The sequence below is a fragment of the Balaenoptera acutorostrata genome, chromosome 6 (genome assembly GCF_949987535.1).
Source record: "Balaenoptera acutorostrata chromosome 6, mBalAcu1.1, whole genome shotgun sequence".
Lineage (NCBI taxonomy): Eukaryota > Metazoa > Chordata > Mammalia > Artiodactyla > Balaenopteridae > Balaenoptera > Balaenoptera acutorostrata.
The window spans coordinates 93,391,006-93,405,294 of NC_080069.1; the positions used below are offsets into that span (position 1 = coordinate 93,391,006).

Below are 14,289 nucleotides of genomic sequence, written 5' to 3' on the forward strand. Positions count from 1 at the left end.
TTTGTTCTCTACATCTGTGTCTCTATTTATGCCTTGCAAACTGGTTCATCTGTACCATTTTTCTAGATTCCACATATATGCATTAATATATGATATTTGTTTTTCTCCTTCTGACTTACTTCACTCTGTATGACAGTCTCTGGGTCCATCCACGTCTATGCAAATGACCCAATTTCGTTCCTTTTTATGGCTGAGTAATATTCCATTGTATATATATACACACCACATCTTCTTTATCCATGTGTCTGTCAATGGGCATTTAGGTTGCTTCCATGACCTGGCTATTGTAAATAGTGCTGCAATGAACATTGGGGTGCATGTGTCTTTTTGAATTATGGTTTTCTCTGGATATATGCCCAGTAGTGGGATTGCTGGGTCATATGGTAATTCTATTTTTAGTTTTCTAAGGAACCTCCATACAGTTCTCCATAGTGGCTGTATCAATTTACATTCCCACCAACAGTGCAAGAGCGTTCACTTTTCTCCACACCCTCTTCAGCATTTGTTGTTTGTAGATTTTCTGATGATGTCCATTCTAACTGCTGTGAGTTGATACCTCATTGTAGTTTTGATTTGCATTTCTCTAATAATTAGTGATGTTGAGCAGCTTTTCATGTGCTTCTTGGCCATCTGTATGTCTTCTTTGGAGAAATGTCTATTTAGGTCTTCTGCCCGTTTTTTGATTGGATTGTTTTTTTTTTTAATATTGAGCTGCATGAGCTGTTTATATATTTTGGAGATTAATCCTTCGTCCATTGATTCGTTTGCAAATATTTTCTCCCATTCTGAGGGTTGTCTTTTTGTCTAGTTTATAGTTTCCTTTGCTGTGCAAAAGATTTTAAGTTTCATTAGGCCCCATTTGTTTATTTTTGTCTTTATTTCCATTACTCTAGGAGGTGGGTCAAAAAAGATCTTGCTGCAATTTATGTCAAATAGTGTTCTTCCTATGTTTTCCTCTAAGAGCTTTATAGTGTCCGGTCTTACATTTAGGTCTCTAATCCATTTTGAGTTTATTTCTGTATATGGTGTTAAGGAGTGTTCTAATTTTATTCTTTTACATGTAGCTATCCAGTTTTCCCAGCACCACTTATTGAAGAGACTGTCTTTTCTCCATTGTATATCCTTGCCTCCTTTGTCATAGATTAGTTGACCATAGGTGCGAGGGTTTATCTCTGGGCTTTCTCTCCTGTTCCACTGATCTATATTTCTGTTTTTGTGCCAGTACCATGTTGTCTTGATTACTGTAGCTTTGTAGTATAGTCTGAAGTCAAGGAGTCTGATTCCTCCAGCTCCATTTTTTTCCCTCAAGATTGCTTTGGCTATTGAGGGTCTTTTGTGTTTCCATACAAGTTGTGAATTTTTTTGTTCTAGTTCTGTGAAAAATGCCATTGGTAGTTTGATAGGGATTGCATTGATCTGTAGATTGCTTTGGGTAGTATAGTCATTTTCACAATATTGATTCTTCCAATCCAAGAAGATGGTATATCTCTCCATCTGTTTGTGTCATCTTTGATTTCTTTCATCAGTGTCTTATAGTTTTCTGAGTACAGGTCTTTTACCTCCTTAGGTAGGTTTATCCCTAGGTATTTTATTCTTTTTGTTGCAATGGTGAATGGGATTGTTTCCTTAATTTCTTTTTCTGATCTTTCATTGTTAGTGTATAGGAATACAAGAGATCTCTCGGCATAAATTTTGTATCCTGCAACTTTACCAAATTCATTTATTAGCTCTAGTAGTTTTCTGGTGCCAAAGCCTCAGAAATTCTGACTTCATTGATCTAGGATGAAACAGGTATTCTTTTTTTGGTGGTTTTTGTTGTTTGTTTTTTTTAAGTTCTTCAGGGTTGAGAACTCTGTTATTAGAGTCTTTGTTTAAACAATGATTCTCAAAGTGTGAACTCCTGGACCTAGCAGCACCAGTGTCTCCCAGAAACTTGTTTGAAATATAGATTCTGGGACCCCACACCAGAGTTAGTGAATGAAAAACTCTGAGGGAAGTCCTCAGCAGACTGTGTTTTCCAGCTCTCCAGAGATCGTGATGCATGCTAGAGTTTGAGAACTACTGATTTAAGATGAAATAAATGTTTTCCTATAAATAAAACGTCAAACTATGAGAAACAAAATACATTTTATAATCAGCCCAAAAGGTTTTGCCAACTCAAAGCACCACTCTGAATAAATGAGGGTAGCTCACAAGCACAAGAGAATTGTACTTGTGGAAATAAGCATCACAGCCTTTTATAACTTTTAAAATTTTTTGTATGAAATCCTCTCTACCGAAGGAACTAATTTTCATAATAATCTTAAAAAAAATAGTCTGTATCAGGCAGGAAAAGCACATGAAAAATCCAGCACTGGGTAAGGAAGCCTCAGAGTCAAGGATACATTTTCATAGTTTCTTTTCTTAGAGAAAAGTCTGTCTACTTTTTTTTGACAGTAACATTTTCTCTTTCTGTTGTGCTGTTTGACTATGTGCCACTTGATAGTTCTGTCTATTCCTATGGAAACCAAGTTAGTAGATGAAGCCAAGGCTTGGAGGAGGCATTGAGGAGAAATATTAGAAGAGTTCAGCCACAGAGCAAATAAAGATGTTGCCTTTCCTTCAGTCAAATCCTCTCTGAGAGCCAGAATCTGTTTCAAGCCAGAGAGATGTTCTTGGCTGATGTATTGTCTAGCTGCTCTGCCAGATGGATGAACATCTTAAACTTGAAAAGCAACAAATAGAGCTCCATTCTGCCTTTGAAGTGCCATTCTTAACCTTTGCTTAGAGAATTTGTCAAATAGCTTTTTAAAAACATTTTTTTAAGATTTGCATAAGATGGCAGGTTAGTGATGTGGTTACCATCATAGTTGTTGAGTAATTAGAAATTTTAGCTGTAAAACACAGTATTTAGGCTTGAAATCAGAAATTTAAGGAAAGAAAGAGAACGTCTGTGATTGGGAAAAGCAATGCAGATTTGATTTCATTTCTATAGCTCAGTAATTCATGTCATTCAAAAACTTGGTTTTTGTAACTGTTTCCTGTAAAGATTCACATTAAATTTAAAAAAAGAAGAAGAAGAAGAAGAAGGAAAGCAGGAAACCAGAGTACAATGAGACACCTAAATCAACCAGGATCAAAGAATGATCCAAGCAGACAAGAATAATGAGGAAAGGCCCATCCTTTTTCCAATCCACTTATACTTTATATTTGATATGGTAGTAGTATCTCATGGTCTAGGTAAAAGAACAGTATGGATTGCATTGTACTGAGCTATTTATGTGGATATTTAAATCATGTTTATATTTCAGCTAAGATGTATAGATTCATTTTTCCAGTTTCATGTACTTTAATTTATGCCAGAAATTATGTCTTTAGATAAAACAGTTGAAACAGCTATTAATATAGATGATTCATAACCCTATATCTTGAATCTAGCTGTCTCTTCCAATCTTCAGATCCATATAGATTCTTTTCTTTTCTTTTTTTTTTTTTTTTGCTAGATATCTCTATATAGATTTCCCTCAGACACCCCAAACTCCACATGTTAGAAAAACAGAACTCAAAATCTTTATCCTTAATCCTATTTTTCCTCTGTCTTTTCAGTTGTTGACACCACTCTCCATTTTGTACCCATTCAGGAGGCCTCTTACATATTTCACAGTCTGTCCTCTTATTTCCACTTAGCTCCCAACATTTCTATTCTGGATTGCTGTAGTAACCCCCTAACCAGTCTCACTACCAAAGATTTGTTTCCCTCAAATCAGTACTTCACACAGCCTCCAGGATATTTCTTCAAAACATAAATCCACTCATGTCATTTCCTTCTTCAACTCTTCACTGGCGCCCCATTACCTATATGATAAATTTTAGACTCTTCGTCATACTGTGTTAGACTCTCCATTTTCTAGCACCTACTCACCTCTCTAATCAATTTTCACTTCTTATGTTCAATACTTCATTTCATATTACAATAATATAGAACTATCTTCAAGGCTTGAGATTTTGTCTCACCGTATATACAAGATAAGAAGTTAGTCTGTTACTGCTTCATGGATGTTGACAATAGACACAGGCCTCCAGGGTCAGGGACAAAGAAGTTTATTATTCACAGCATAGCAAAAAGCATCAGCACCTATATGTTTGTATTGATTTCCCTTTCCCCCAAGAACCATGGGGGAGTCACAGAAGGCCCAGATGGATGCTGTACACACAGCAGGTTTCCATCATAGCACAGAGGCACACTGAACTTCAGGAATCTACGCTTTTGTAGTGAGCAGTTAATAAACCCAGAGGAAGAGATGACCTCATCCCTCAAATTGATTGCAGCAAGCACAACCCAGAGAAGTTGCCTAGGCCAAGAGTGGTCAAGTCTCTGCATTTTTGGCATAAGAACATGCAGTGATGATTAGGGCCCATGGTAAATTGCTTCTCCCAGCAACCCATCACTTAGCCCTACATGTTCTTGACATGAGCATGCCATTCCGTCAGCTACTCTGATTAATCTGACCAACAGAGGCTGGGAACAAATCTCTTTAATATGTCTCATACAGCATTTAAATAATAGAACTCCAAGCCGCAGGATGAGAACAACCTGCAGTATTGACTTCAGTGTCCTGGATTAAGTCCACTGTGAATGAGTACCAGGGGAGACAGTAGGTCTTACTTTATACAGCGAAGATATACTCTATGGCTATTCTGTTATCTATTATGACCCATGCAAGGGAGTTTGACTGACCTGCTGATCTTTGGTGTTATTGCCAATAATTACATGAGGCACTAGGGGCTGAAAAGCAACCCCTAAGCCCAATGGAGAACTATTTCATGGCCCTCTCTCCCCCAGATACAAACATATAACCTGAAGAGGCACAAGTCACTTTAGTTCAGGATTTGTTGTTAAACGTGGATCACCATTTCATTGTTTGGCTAAGCCACATGGGCAGTATCACCAAGTAGTTACAGCTTTGATTGTCATACATGGCATAACCCAAGGCTTCTCATGCTGCCATTGATGGCATCAAGCATGGCAGAAGAGTTCAGGTCCATTCATGTCCACATGAATTTTTCTGTTTCATAGCACATGGATGGGGATGACAAACACAAAAGCAGACAACTGCTTTTGTTGCAATCTAGCTGAGGCTAGATTGCTAGCCTCAGCTGCTATTTGATTCAGGTAGTGAAAAGTAATTTTGTTTTTTTCTGGGATACAGTACTGGATCCAGAGGACAAAGAGAGCATCAGTTGTCCTCTCCCTCCCTGTACCTCCCAAGGTGTCCCCTTCCTAGGTGCTGAAGTTGTTGCATTCCCTCCTCAACCACAAAATCAGTGTGTCCCACCCTAATAGCTAGAACGCCTCATCTTTTCTCTCATCATCTCCTACTTGCACCCATACCTTTCATCTAGAAGGGTAGATGCATATAGGACAAATTTACAGAGACCCATTATGTCCCCCACTTTGGTCCACGTGGGCATTTAGGAGGACTTTGTGAGTAGTGTACTCAAGCAAGTGGTCATTATGGATGTGTATGATGTAGGACCATGTCAATCAACAAACAAATTCAGGTGGCTGAACCAGAGTTAAGTTTGAATCTCTAAGCTCCCTTTTGGTTGGGCTGCCACCCAGAGGGTGTACCAATGAGGCCAGCCTGGGATTACTCTTAGGGGAAAGAAAGAAGCGTCATAACCAGGGATGATGGGCAGAATCCCAAATTTTGGGCAGAATCCCAAATTTTCAAAATAGGTATATATGATCCCCCATTCCTTTTGTCCTGATTATTTCCCAGGAGGCTGCCATGAGGAGATGAACTCTTTCTGTGAGTGGCCACGTACAGTAACCAAACTACCTCTCTCAGGTGTGTGGATCTGGAAGAGGTAACTGAGGTAGAATCAGAAATCTTTCTGAGTTTATTTTCAAGAAGGCCATGCCTGCTCTTGATAATTTCAGATTCCTGAGGACAGTATGGGGCATAGAATGCCCATAGAATGTAAAGGGCTGACCTGCCCTGTACACAGTCGGTCTTCCAGAGTTGTCATGGAGGTTGGACTGCCTCCCAGTGGATGCCATCAGGTTTTAACTTAGCCAAATCATCAGTAAACCAGGCCAAGGCATTCAGGGGAACCTCTGAGCATCAAGGGCACCATTAAACCAGCAGTTTGCTTCAGACGGTGGCCATCTCTACGCCCAGTTCTCTGTCCTCATTGCCAGACAAAGCAGACTATAGCAGGGATCAGGCATGTGGCGCAGTTGGCTCTGTGTTATCAGGCAAGGCTTTGCATTCACTTTCACTTTTGAGCAGCTGCCCACTCATGTATCAACCAAGGGAACCTCTACTGTTTTCAGTCCACCCACAATTCTGTCTCAAGAAGCAGGGTCTCATTGCATTCTCCATTGATCTCCACTTTGGAGATTCCGTGACTCAGCAGCCACAGCTACATTGCCTTTCAGCTTGCTGCCCCCTTGTCATGCCTTCATCCCTTCCTCTGCTTGCCCAGGGGAAGGTGAGCCAAGACCAAGGCATCATTTGGGTGGCTTGTTTTAATCCTGCTCCTCATCATTGAGTCATTAACAGGACAGTGGATTCCCTTATCTCCCCAACCTTGCCCACCGCTTGGGTGTGATCACATGGAATCTTCTCATCCCTGAACCTGACCTGCAGGGCCCTGGTCCTTACTCTTCAAGAAAACTATGTCTCTGTCAGTAGCCCCTCCTCATTTCCTGTACTGTCAAGTCTTGGATTTAATTTACCCTCCTCTTTTCTTTGTTTGTGCCAACTTATTACAAGGTAATAAATTGGTTCTGAGTACTGGCAGAAGACATAAGACTACCATCAGAGACAAGAAAAGCTTTATTACTGACGACAAAAGCATGAGCACTTGCATTCTTGCATCCCTTACCCCCAAGAGCCAGGAGGCAATGCAGAGGCCCCAGACGGACACTGAGCACACAGTGGGTTCACATGGCATCTGAGGAATGCTGAATTTGGGGTAGCTCCAGACTTTACTACTTACTTTAGTAAGTAGTAAGCAAGACTCTATCTCATGTCCTGGGAGACATTAATGTCCCTTAAGACTGCTTGATACAAACCCAACTCTGAGAAATGGCCCAGGTAGAGGAGTCAAGGCTTTGCATTCTTGGCATACTTAGTAAGAACATGCAGGGACACTCAGGGTCCACGGCAGATTGCCTCTCCCAACACTATTGTGATATTTCTGAGACTCATTTGTGTCTGCAACCATTACAGGAAAGATTGAGATAAAGAGGTTATAGATATTTGTGACCTATATACTTCCTAGGGATAGTGATTCTTTTTAAAAATTAACATGGTAAATGCCTTGAGAGTTTATAAATATATAATTATATAGATATCATTATCTATGATAATGAGAACAAGAATGCAAAGAGATTCATCAGGAAACATGTAGGTTTTGAGAAAATATCTAGTCTCTTCAGTGTCCCAGTGGGGAAAAGGACTGCTACAGGCAGTCCTATATTCACACTAAAGCCAAGAAAATACTTTATAGTAACAAATCATGTTTCTGTTATTTCCATTTCAGTTTTAAATAATGTATCTTTTGGTATATAGTATGATTAGGATTTAGAATAAAATATGGCAGAATGCCCACCTTACATTTATTTGTGCTATTATATATATAATTATAATATTTCCAGGACAAAATTATACACAAACCTATAAATGAACAAAAAAATAAATGAACATTTGGTGAACAATTGTTTTCTCCCCAGCTACCGTGAAAGTAAATTAAGTGCTGAAGACACAGAGAGAACAAGAATGCAAAGAGATTCATCAGGAAACATGTAGGTTTTGAGAAAATATCTAGTCTCTTCAGTGTCCCAGTGGGGAAAAGTACTGCTACAGGCAGTCCTATATTCACACTAAAGCCAAGAAAATACTTAGAATTTGGGAGTATTCTTTGCCTTGATATGAGGCTATAGCTTTAGAGGAAGCTGTTTTAGAGAAGTGGCAGGAGCAGGACAAAGATCAAGCCTCAAGACCAGGAAGCTACCCACTAGCTCAGTGACAGTAACTGTGATACCCCTAGTATCACTAGACATGGGGCTGCAAAACATCATTATAACTACAGATTCTTATAATCGACCAGAAGCTGGATGTTAGCAGCTATAAGGGTGAGCAAAGAGAAAAAAAGAAGAAAACAAAAAATAACAGCAAACAATCTTCTCTTTAAAATGAGCCCGCAAACAAAATATATGAAGAAATCTAATGCTAAGAAAGCTACCAGTATCATCATTCAGATCATGAATTCATTCCTGGCAGAAGAACATAAACAAAGCAAAGAGAAAACCCACCCAAAGAGAGAAGATATTTGCAAAACAAGCCAAGAATTAGTATCCAGAATATGTAAATAACTTCTACAGATCAGTAAGAAAAAGACAAATAGCTCAGTTGCAAAATGAGTAAACAACACAAAAAAGCTCTTCACAGAAGAAACAAATAGCCAACAAAGACGTTCCACTTCAAGAAGGGAAATGAAAATTAAATCCATGGTAAAATACAATTGTATATCCATCATATTGGCAGAAGTTAGCAAGTCTGACAAAACTAAGTGTGGAGAGGATGTGGTGACACAAGCATTCTCAAACATTACTGGTGGGAGTGTAAATTGGAGTAACTACTTGAGAGAACAATTTCAGCACAGCGGCTTCAGAAATTCTGGCACATGTACCAGGAGCTATGTACGAGAAAATTCATTACAGTATTGTTTGTAATAGTGAAAAATGAGAAACATGCTAAATATTCCCTTAGAGAATAAATAAATATAACATTATTTTCATATGATAGAAAGCTTTCTTCAGTGAAAATGTATGAACCAAAGCAATTCGGATACATCTCAAAAATATTGCTTTGAGTTAAAGGTGGCAAGTGATTCATGTAGGGCTACTTATATAAAGATTGAAAACATGTAAAATAATGCTATGTAGTTTATGAATACATGTATTTGTAAGAAATAAAATGTATCAAAACATTCATTGGAATGATAACCACCAAGTTCTCTAAAGAGAGGAATGGTAATAGAATTGGGGAAGGACACAAAGGGAGCATTAACCATATATGTTATGTTTTATTTCTTAAAAATGAAAAATCTAAAGCAAAATATCAAAGTATTTCACTCAAAACTTCCATATCTTTGTTATTAAGATTAAATGACTTTTCCTAAAAAAAAGGAGTTCATCTTAGCAAATTGGACAGACAAAAATATGAGCGTTAAGTGGCATTTTGAGTTGATTTGTTCCCAGATTCATTTCAAGAGCTGTTCTCCAGGTCAGAGAGCTTTTTCATTCTCTTTTACCCTTTCGGATATTATACTCCTTTTCACGTACTTGGGGAAAATCCAAATGTCATAATCACTTACATTACAGACAAAAGAAGCTCATGGTGTTAATAATTACAGGAAGATTAAGATGAGGATTATTAGTACCTAACAACAATGGCAACAACAAAAAACCAAAAACTGAGAAACAACATCTTATTCAATGTTTCAGAGACATTAGGAAATATTTTCACATTTCAGGGGCATAACAGACCTCATCATATCAGAGTTAATGTCCTTTTAGTGATGAAATCAGGACTTTTTTGTAAATTTAGCTCTCATTTCTGCTCACTTACCACCGGAATTTTCTTAAGAATATACACTCTTTTGATCTATTATCTCTTTTGCTCTTATGCTATTTCCTACCCAGTCAGAAATTATAAAAGCAAATTCCAAAACAGTCTTCACCTCAGGATCATGTTCTGTGTGGCCCTAAGATATGATACTAAATTGTTAACTTCCAAATCATCCCCAAAGTATTTGTGTTATAATAAACCTGAAAACTTAAGAAGTCCTAATTTCAAGCAATTGTGAGGAAATGTTTAGATATTTTGTTTGTTTGCTTTTGTATTGAGGAGGCTTTACGGGAAACAAAGTAGCCTATAACATGTGTCCCCAGGGTCATACAGTCTTCAGGGGGTTATCAAAACAGCTTGCTGCCTCAAACTAGTGTTTTCCTCTTTTCCACTGATATTACAAATACTCTCCTGATTTTAGCTCAAAGGTTGTCTGTCCCCTCTGTTCAGTCTCAGAATTGAGTTTGCGTACACTGGGCATTTAATAAATGCTTGTTCATGAGACCAAGGAGGTTGACCTTGGTCCAAATGGATTATATTGTTTCTAGTCCCAGCATTCGTCGGTAATATCTGATGTGTCTCTGTCCTTTGGAATAGGAGAAGCTGGCCTGATCATATAGCTGACCCCTCCCCAGGGTACCAGCTAAATTCCTATTAGGTATGTTCTTGTTGGTACTATATCACCTTTATCTGTAGGTAGAGTATAGACATCTTTCTCAATGTAAAAAAAAAAAATCAGAAAAGCCATTATTTATAACATTCCAACTATTTGTACTTTTACCTGTTCCTAACCTTGGTTCTCTCCTTAATCAGTAGCTGAACTATGTATACTATGTTCAGTCAGATCTTTCTATCTACATGCCCTCTGTCATGGGCCATTCTTGGTTCCACTGGACCATTTATGTTTTATTGCCTCCTCCACATTGGAAAACTATCCATAATAAAGTTAGCAAACATTACTGAGCATTTGCTTTGTGTACTGTTCTAAGTACAGATATTACCTTTATCATTTCATATGCATGATAATCTCAGGTACTATTATTATTCCTGTTTTACAGATGAGGAAATTAGAGTCACAGGAAGATACTTTAATTGATATGTAAAAATTTTCCATGATACTTCTGTGAGGAGCAAAGATGAAATCTATGTCAAAGAGCTTTGTAATAAGTAAAGTACAAACATTTTACTCCTGCCTGCTTTGTAACAAGGTTCAATGGATGTTTGTTGAATGAATGAGTGATTATTACTGAGGTGTACGATGTTTTGTGTAGGTAGAATCCCCAGAATAATGTGAAATGGAAATATACCAAGCACTATGTCTATAACTCAGTAGCCACCCCCTAACATATTCTAGTTTCCTCCTTCTCCTTCCCATTTCCTCTAAATTTCAAAATCACAATGATTGTCTGATTGAATATCTTTAAAAGGTCATGATGAATTATTCTGTAATATTTGAAATGTTATGCTCAGAAAGGTCAAACCTTATTTTTTTGGTATGAAGTACCACATATGTTTGTTTTTCCTGGGCATTTTTCTCTTTTTTTTTGAAAGAAAAGATGGCAAGAGATTTAGAGCAGGGTGCCCTCTTGAGGAAATTTTAGCACCTTCTCAAAAACTGGCATTGGATGAAATCAGAATATCCAGATAAATGATGTCCACTATGAATGAAGCTCAGATAAATGAAACATTAAAAAGTAATAGTAACCAAATTCCAGATATTTGAGAGTTAATATTCTTAACTGTTATGATCTAATTTAGCAACTGTAAATAAGAATTTTTAAAGAAAAAAAACCTCTAGAAGATATTTCGTTTCCTCTTATTCACTCAGTCCTTCAAGTAATATTTATTTATTTGTTTGTTTGTTTGTTTGTTTATTTTTGGCTGTGTTGTCTTCGTTGCTGTGCGCGGGCTTTCTCTGGTTGCGGCGAGCGGGGGCTACTCTTTTTCGTTACGGTGCGTGGGCTTCTCATTGCAGTGGCTTCTCTTGTTGCACAGCACAGCCTCTAGGCGCGTGGGCTTCAGTAGTTGTGGCACGCGGGCTCAGTAGTTGTGGTGCACAGGCTTAGTTGCTCCGCAGCATGTGGGATCTTCCCGGACCAGGGCTTGAACCCGTGTCCCCTGCAGGCTCGAACCCGTGTGCCCTGCGGGCTCGAACCCGTGTTCCCTGCATTGGCAGGCGGATTCTTAACCACTGCGCCACCAGGGAAGTCCCTCAAGTAATATTTATTAAGCACCTATTATGTGCCAGGAACCATGCCAAGCACAGTGGTCAACAAAACATAGTCTCTGCCTTCATGATGCTTACTGCTTATGAGGGAAATCTCAGTGAAGGGAAATAAAAACATATGTAACTACAAACTGGGGAAAGTACTATGAAGGAAATGAAAGGGTACTGCAATAAAGAAGAACAAACTAAGTTCTACTTAGGGTGGTCAAGGAAAGCCTCTCTGAAAGAAAATAAATGAGCTGCATTCGTTTGTTTTTCAGTCCATTCCAAGTTTGCCCATCTAGTGTAGACAGCCTTATGACCCTTTTCCTAGCCTTGTTCTCCCTTATCTCTGCCCCAGCCCTGGAGCTGAGTTGAATCCTGTCTTTGCCCCTGTAGGCAAGCAGGCAAGTCTCATTCTTCCTTCTGCACCTCACTGTTGCTCTAGCTAGTTCCCTTTGCCTTACTTAGAGCCTCACATTCATCACAGTGGGGAGCCTGCTCAATCAATAAATGTCTTCCTTACTAATACCGATAGTTCCTGATAGTAGAACATTAATGCATTGTAATTATAATACTTAAAGGTCACATTTCCAACAATGTTAAGGATTTAGAGGGTCTCAGAAGATGAAAAAGACAGGTAGCCCTGCCTGCCACTATGCTTTGAATAGGGAAAGAGAAAATACACATGAAGTAGGCAGAGAACTTGATCATGCAATGAAGTTTGTTCATGTTGACTTTGAAATATCTGTGATACCAAGCATATTGAAGGCTCCAATCAGAATTGGAAATATGGAACTAGATCTCAGGAAAGAGCTTAAAAGAACTATTGAATATTTTTCAAGGGTTTCAAAGCTCACACAGCCATACCATAAAATGGTCAACCTGAGTCCCCACCAGTGTATTACTCTAGCCCTTATAGCTAAACTTCTTTCTCCAGATGGGTTGGTTCTGCCAGATTGGAGGGTTTAACTGGTGTGGAGAGCACTGCCTGCAAGTGGGTGGCCTACAGTGATTTCTGGGTTGGTGTTTGTGTGACCAGATGAGTCTGGGACCTGAACTTTGAAGAAGCTGCTTCTACCTTAGTTGTACCTGTAAATAGTTCTCATCAAGAAAACTAACCACCTTTTCCTTGTTAACCAAATGACTGTGAACAAAATATTTAACCCCTTTGAATCTCAATTCCCTCACCTGTAAACTGGGGTTTAAAATCTCTACTTGTTTCACAAAGTTATTATACTTGGAATATAAATAATATGTGCTGTGCTGGTCAGATTGTGCTGAAACTAATACATTCACACATTGTTGCTACTAGATAGCAATTTGGAAAATACACCAAAAACCATAAAATGCACAAACTCCTTTGACCCAGTTATTTGGTTCCTGATAATTTATTCTATGGAAAAAAAAATATGTGAAAAATCATGTACATTGTAGCATTTTCTATTGAAAAAATATTATAAACAATCATAGAATGATTAAATAAAATGTTTTGCCTTAACACAATGAAATATTGACCAGCCACTGAGTAAACCAAATACATATAGAAAGCGGTTGGAAAGAAACATGAAAAAATAAAACAATTGCTAGAGTAGTAGAATTATAAGTATTTTCCTTTTATTAATTTATCTGAATGTTATTATCCTAGCAGAATAATTAAAATGCTTAAAACATTTTAAAATTTTAAAAAATGTTTGGCTCCAAACTAAATTTCTTCTTACTGTCTCTTATTTTTTATTTAGGGAAATTATCGTTTCATGAAACTCTTACTTACACGCAGAGCAAACTGGATGCAGAAGGATCTGGAAGAAATGACTCCTTTACACTTGACTACCCGGCACAAGAGCCCTAAGTGTTTGGCGCTTCTGCTGAAGTTTATGGCACCAGGAGAAGTGGATACACAGGATAAAAACAAGGTAACGGGCCGTCAAAATCCAAGACAAATAGAGCAGAAAGCAAATGCTTTATTTTATGACGTGAAATCTCAAGGAAGGAGGCCTAAATTACCACTCATGCGTGGGAAAACAATTCCAAGTCTCCACGCACCCCAGTAAAGTATTTCACTTAAATTCTGTCATTTTATCCTCCCAGCAACCAGGTGTGGTGGGTAGTATCATCTTTTTACATATGGGAAAACTGAAGCTCAAGAAGATTAAAATTCTGCCCAAGATCCAATTGGCAGGACTAGAATTCAAGCCAGGCCTGTCTAACTCCAACTCAGTGTTTGACTGCTCGTCAAGATAGTTGCTAAAGGTAGTTAGATTTGTGGTGGCCAAATGCCCTGGGTAATGTACTAAGTGCATAGTGCTTTAATGGCCTGGGCTTTGGCATCATTCTTCTTGGGTTCCAGTGTAGAAGCCACCACTTGTTCTATGTCCATCAAATTACTTAACTCCTCTATTCCTCAGTTTTCTCATATGCAAAAAGGGGATAAAGGGTTGTTGAAGATAAAATGAGATG

The 14,289-nt window shown here is 38.3% G+C and overlaps 1 protein-coding gene across 4 annotated transcripts in view; it reads left to right on the forward strand.

Annotated features, from left to right (window-relative positions):
• The window catches only part of INVS (inversin), a 146,653-nt gene that overhangs the window by 57,697 nt on the left and 74,667 nt on the right, over nt 1–14,289 (forward strand). For all 4 annotated transcript variants that reach the window (XM_007197065.3, XM_007197066.3, XM_007197067.3 and 1 more), the window contains exon 4: nt 13,572–13,745. In XM_007197065.3, coding sequence (XP_007197127.2) covers nt 13,572–13,745 — 174 coding nt within the window. The remainder of the gene's footprint in view (nt 1–13,571; nt 13,746–14,289) is intronic.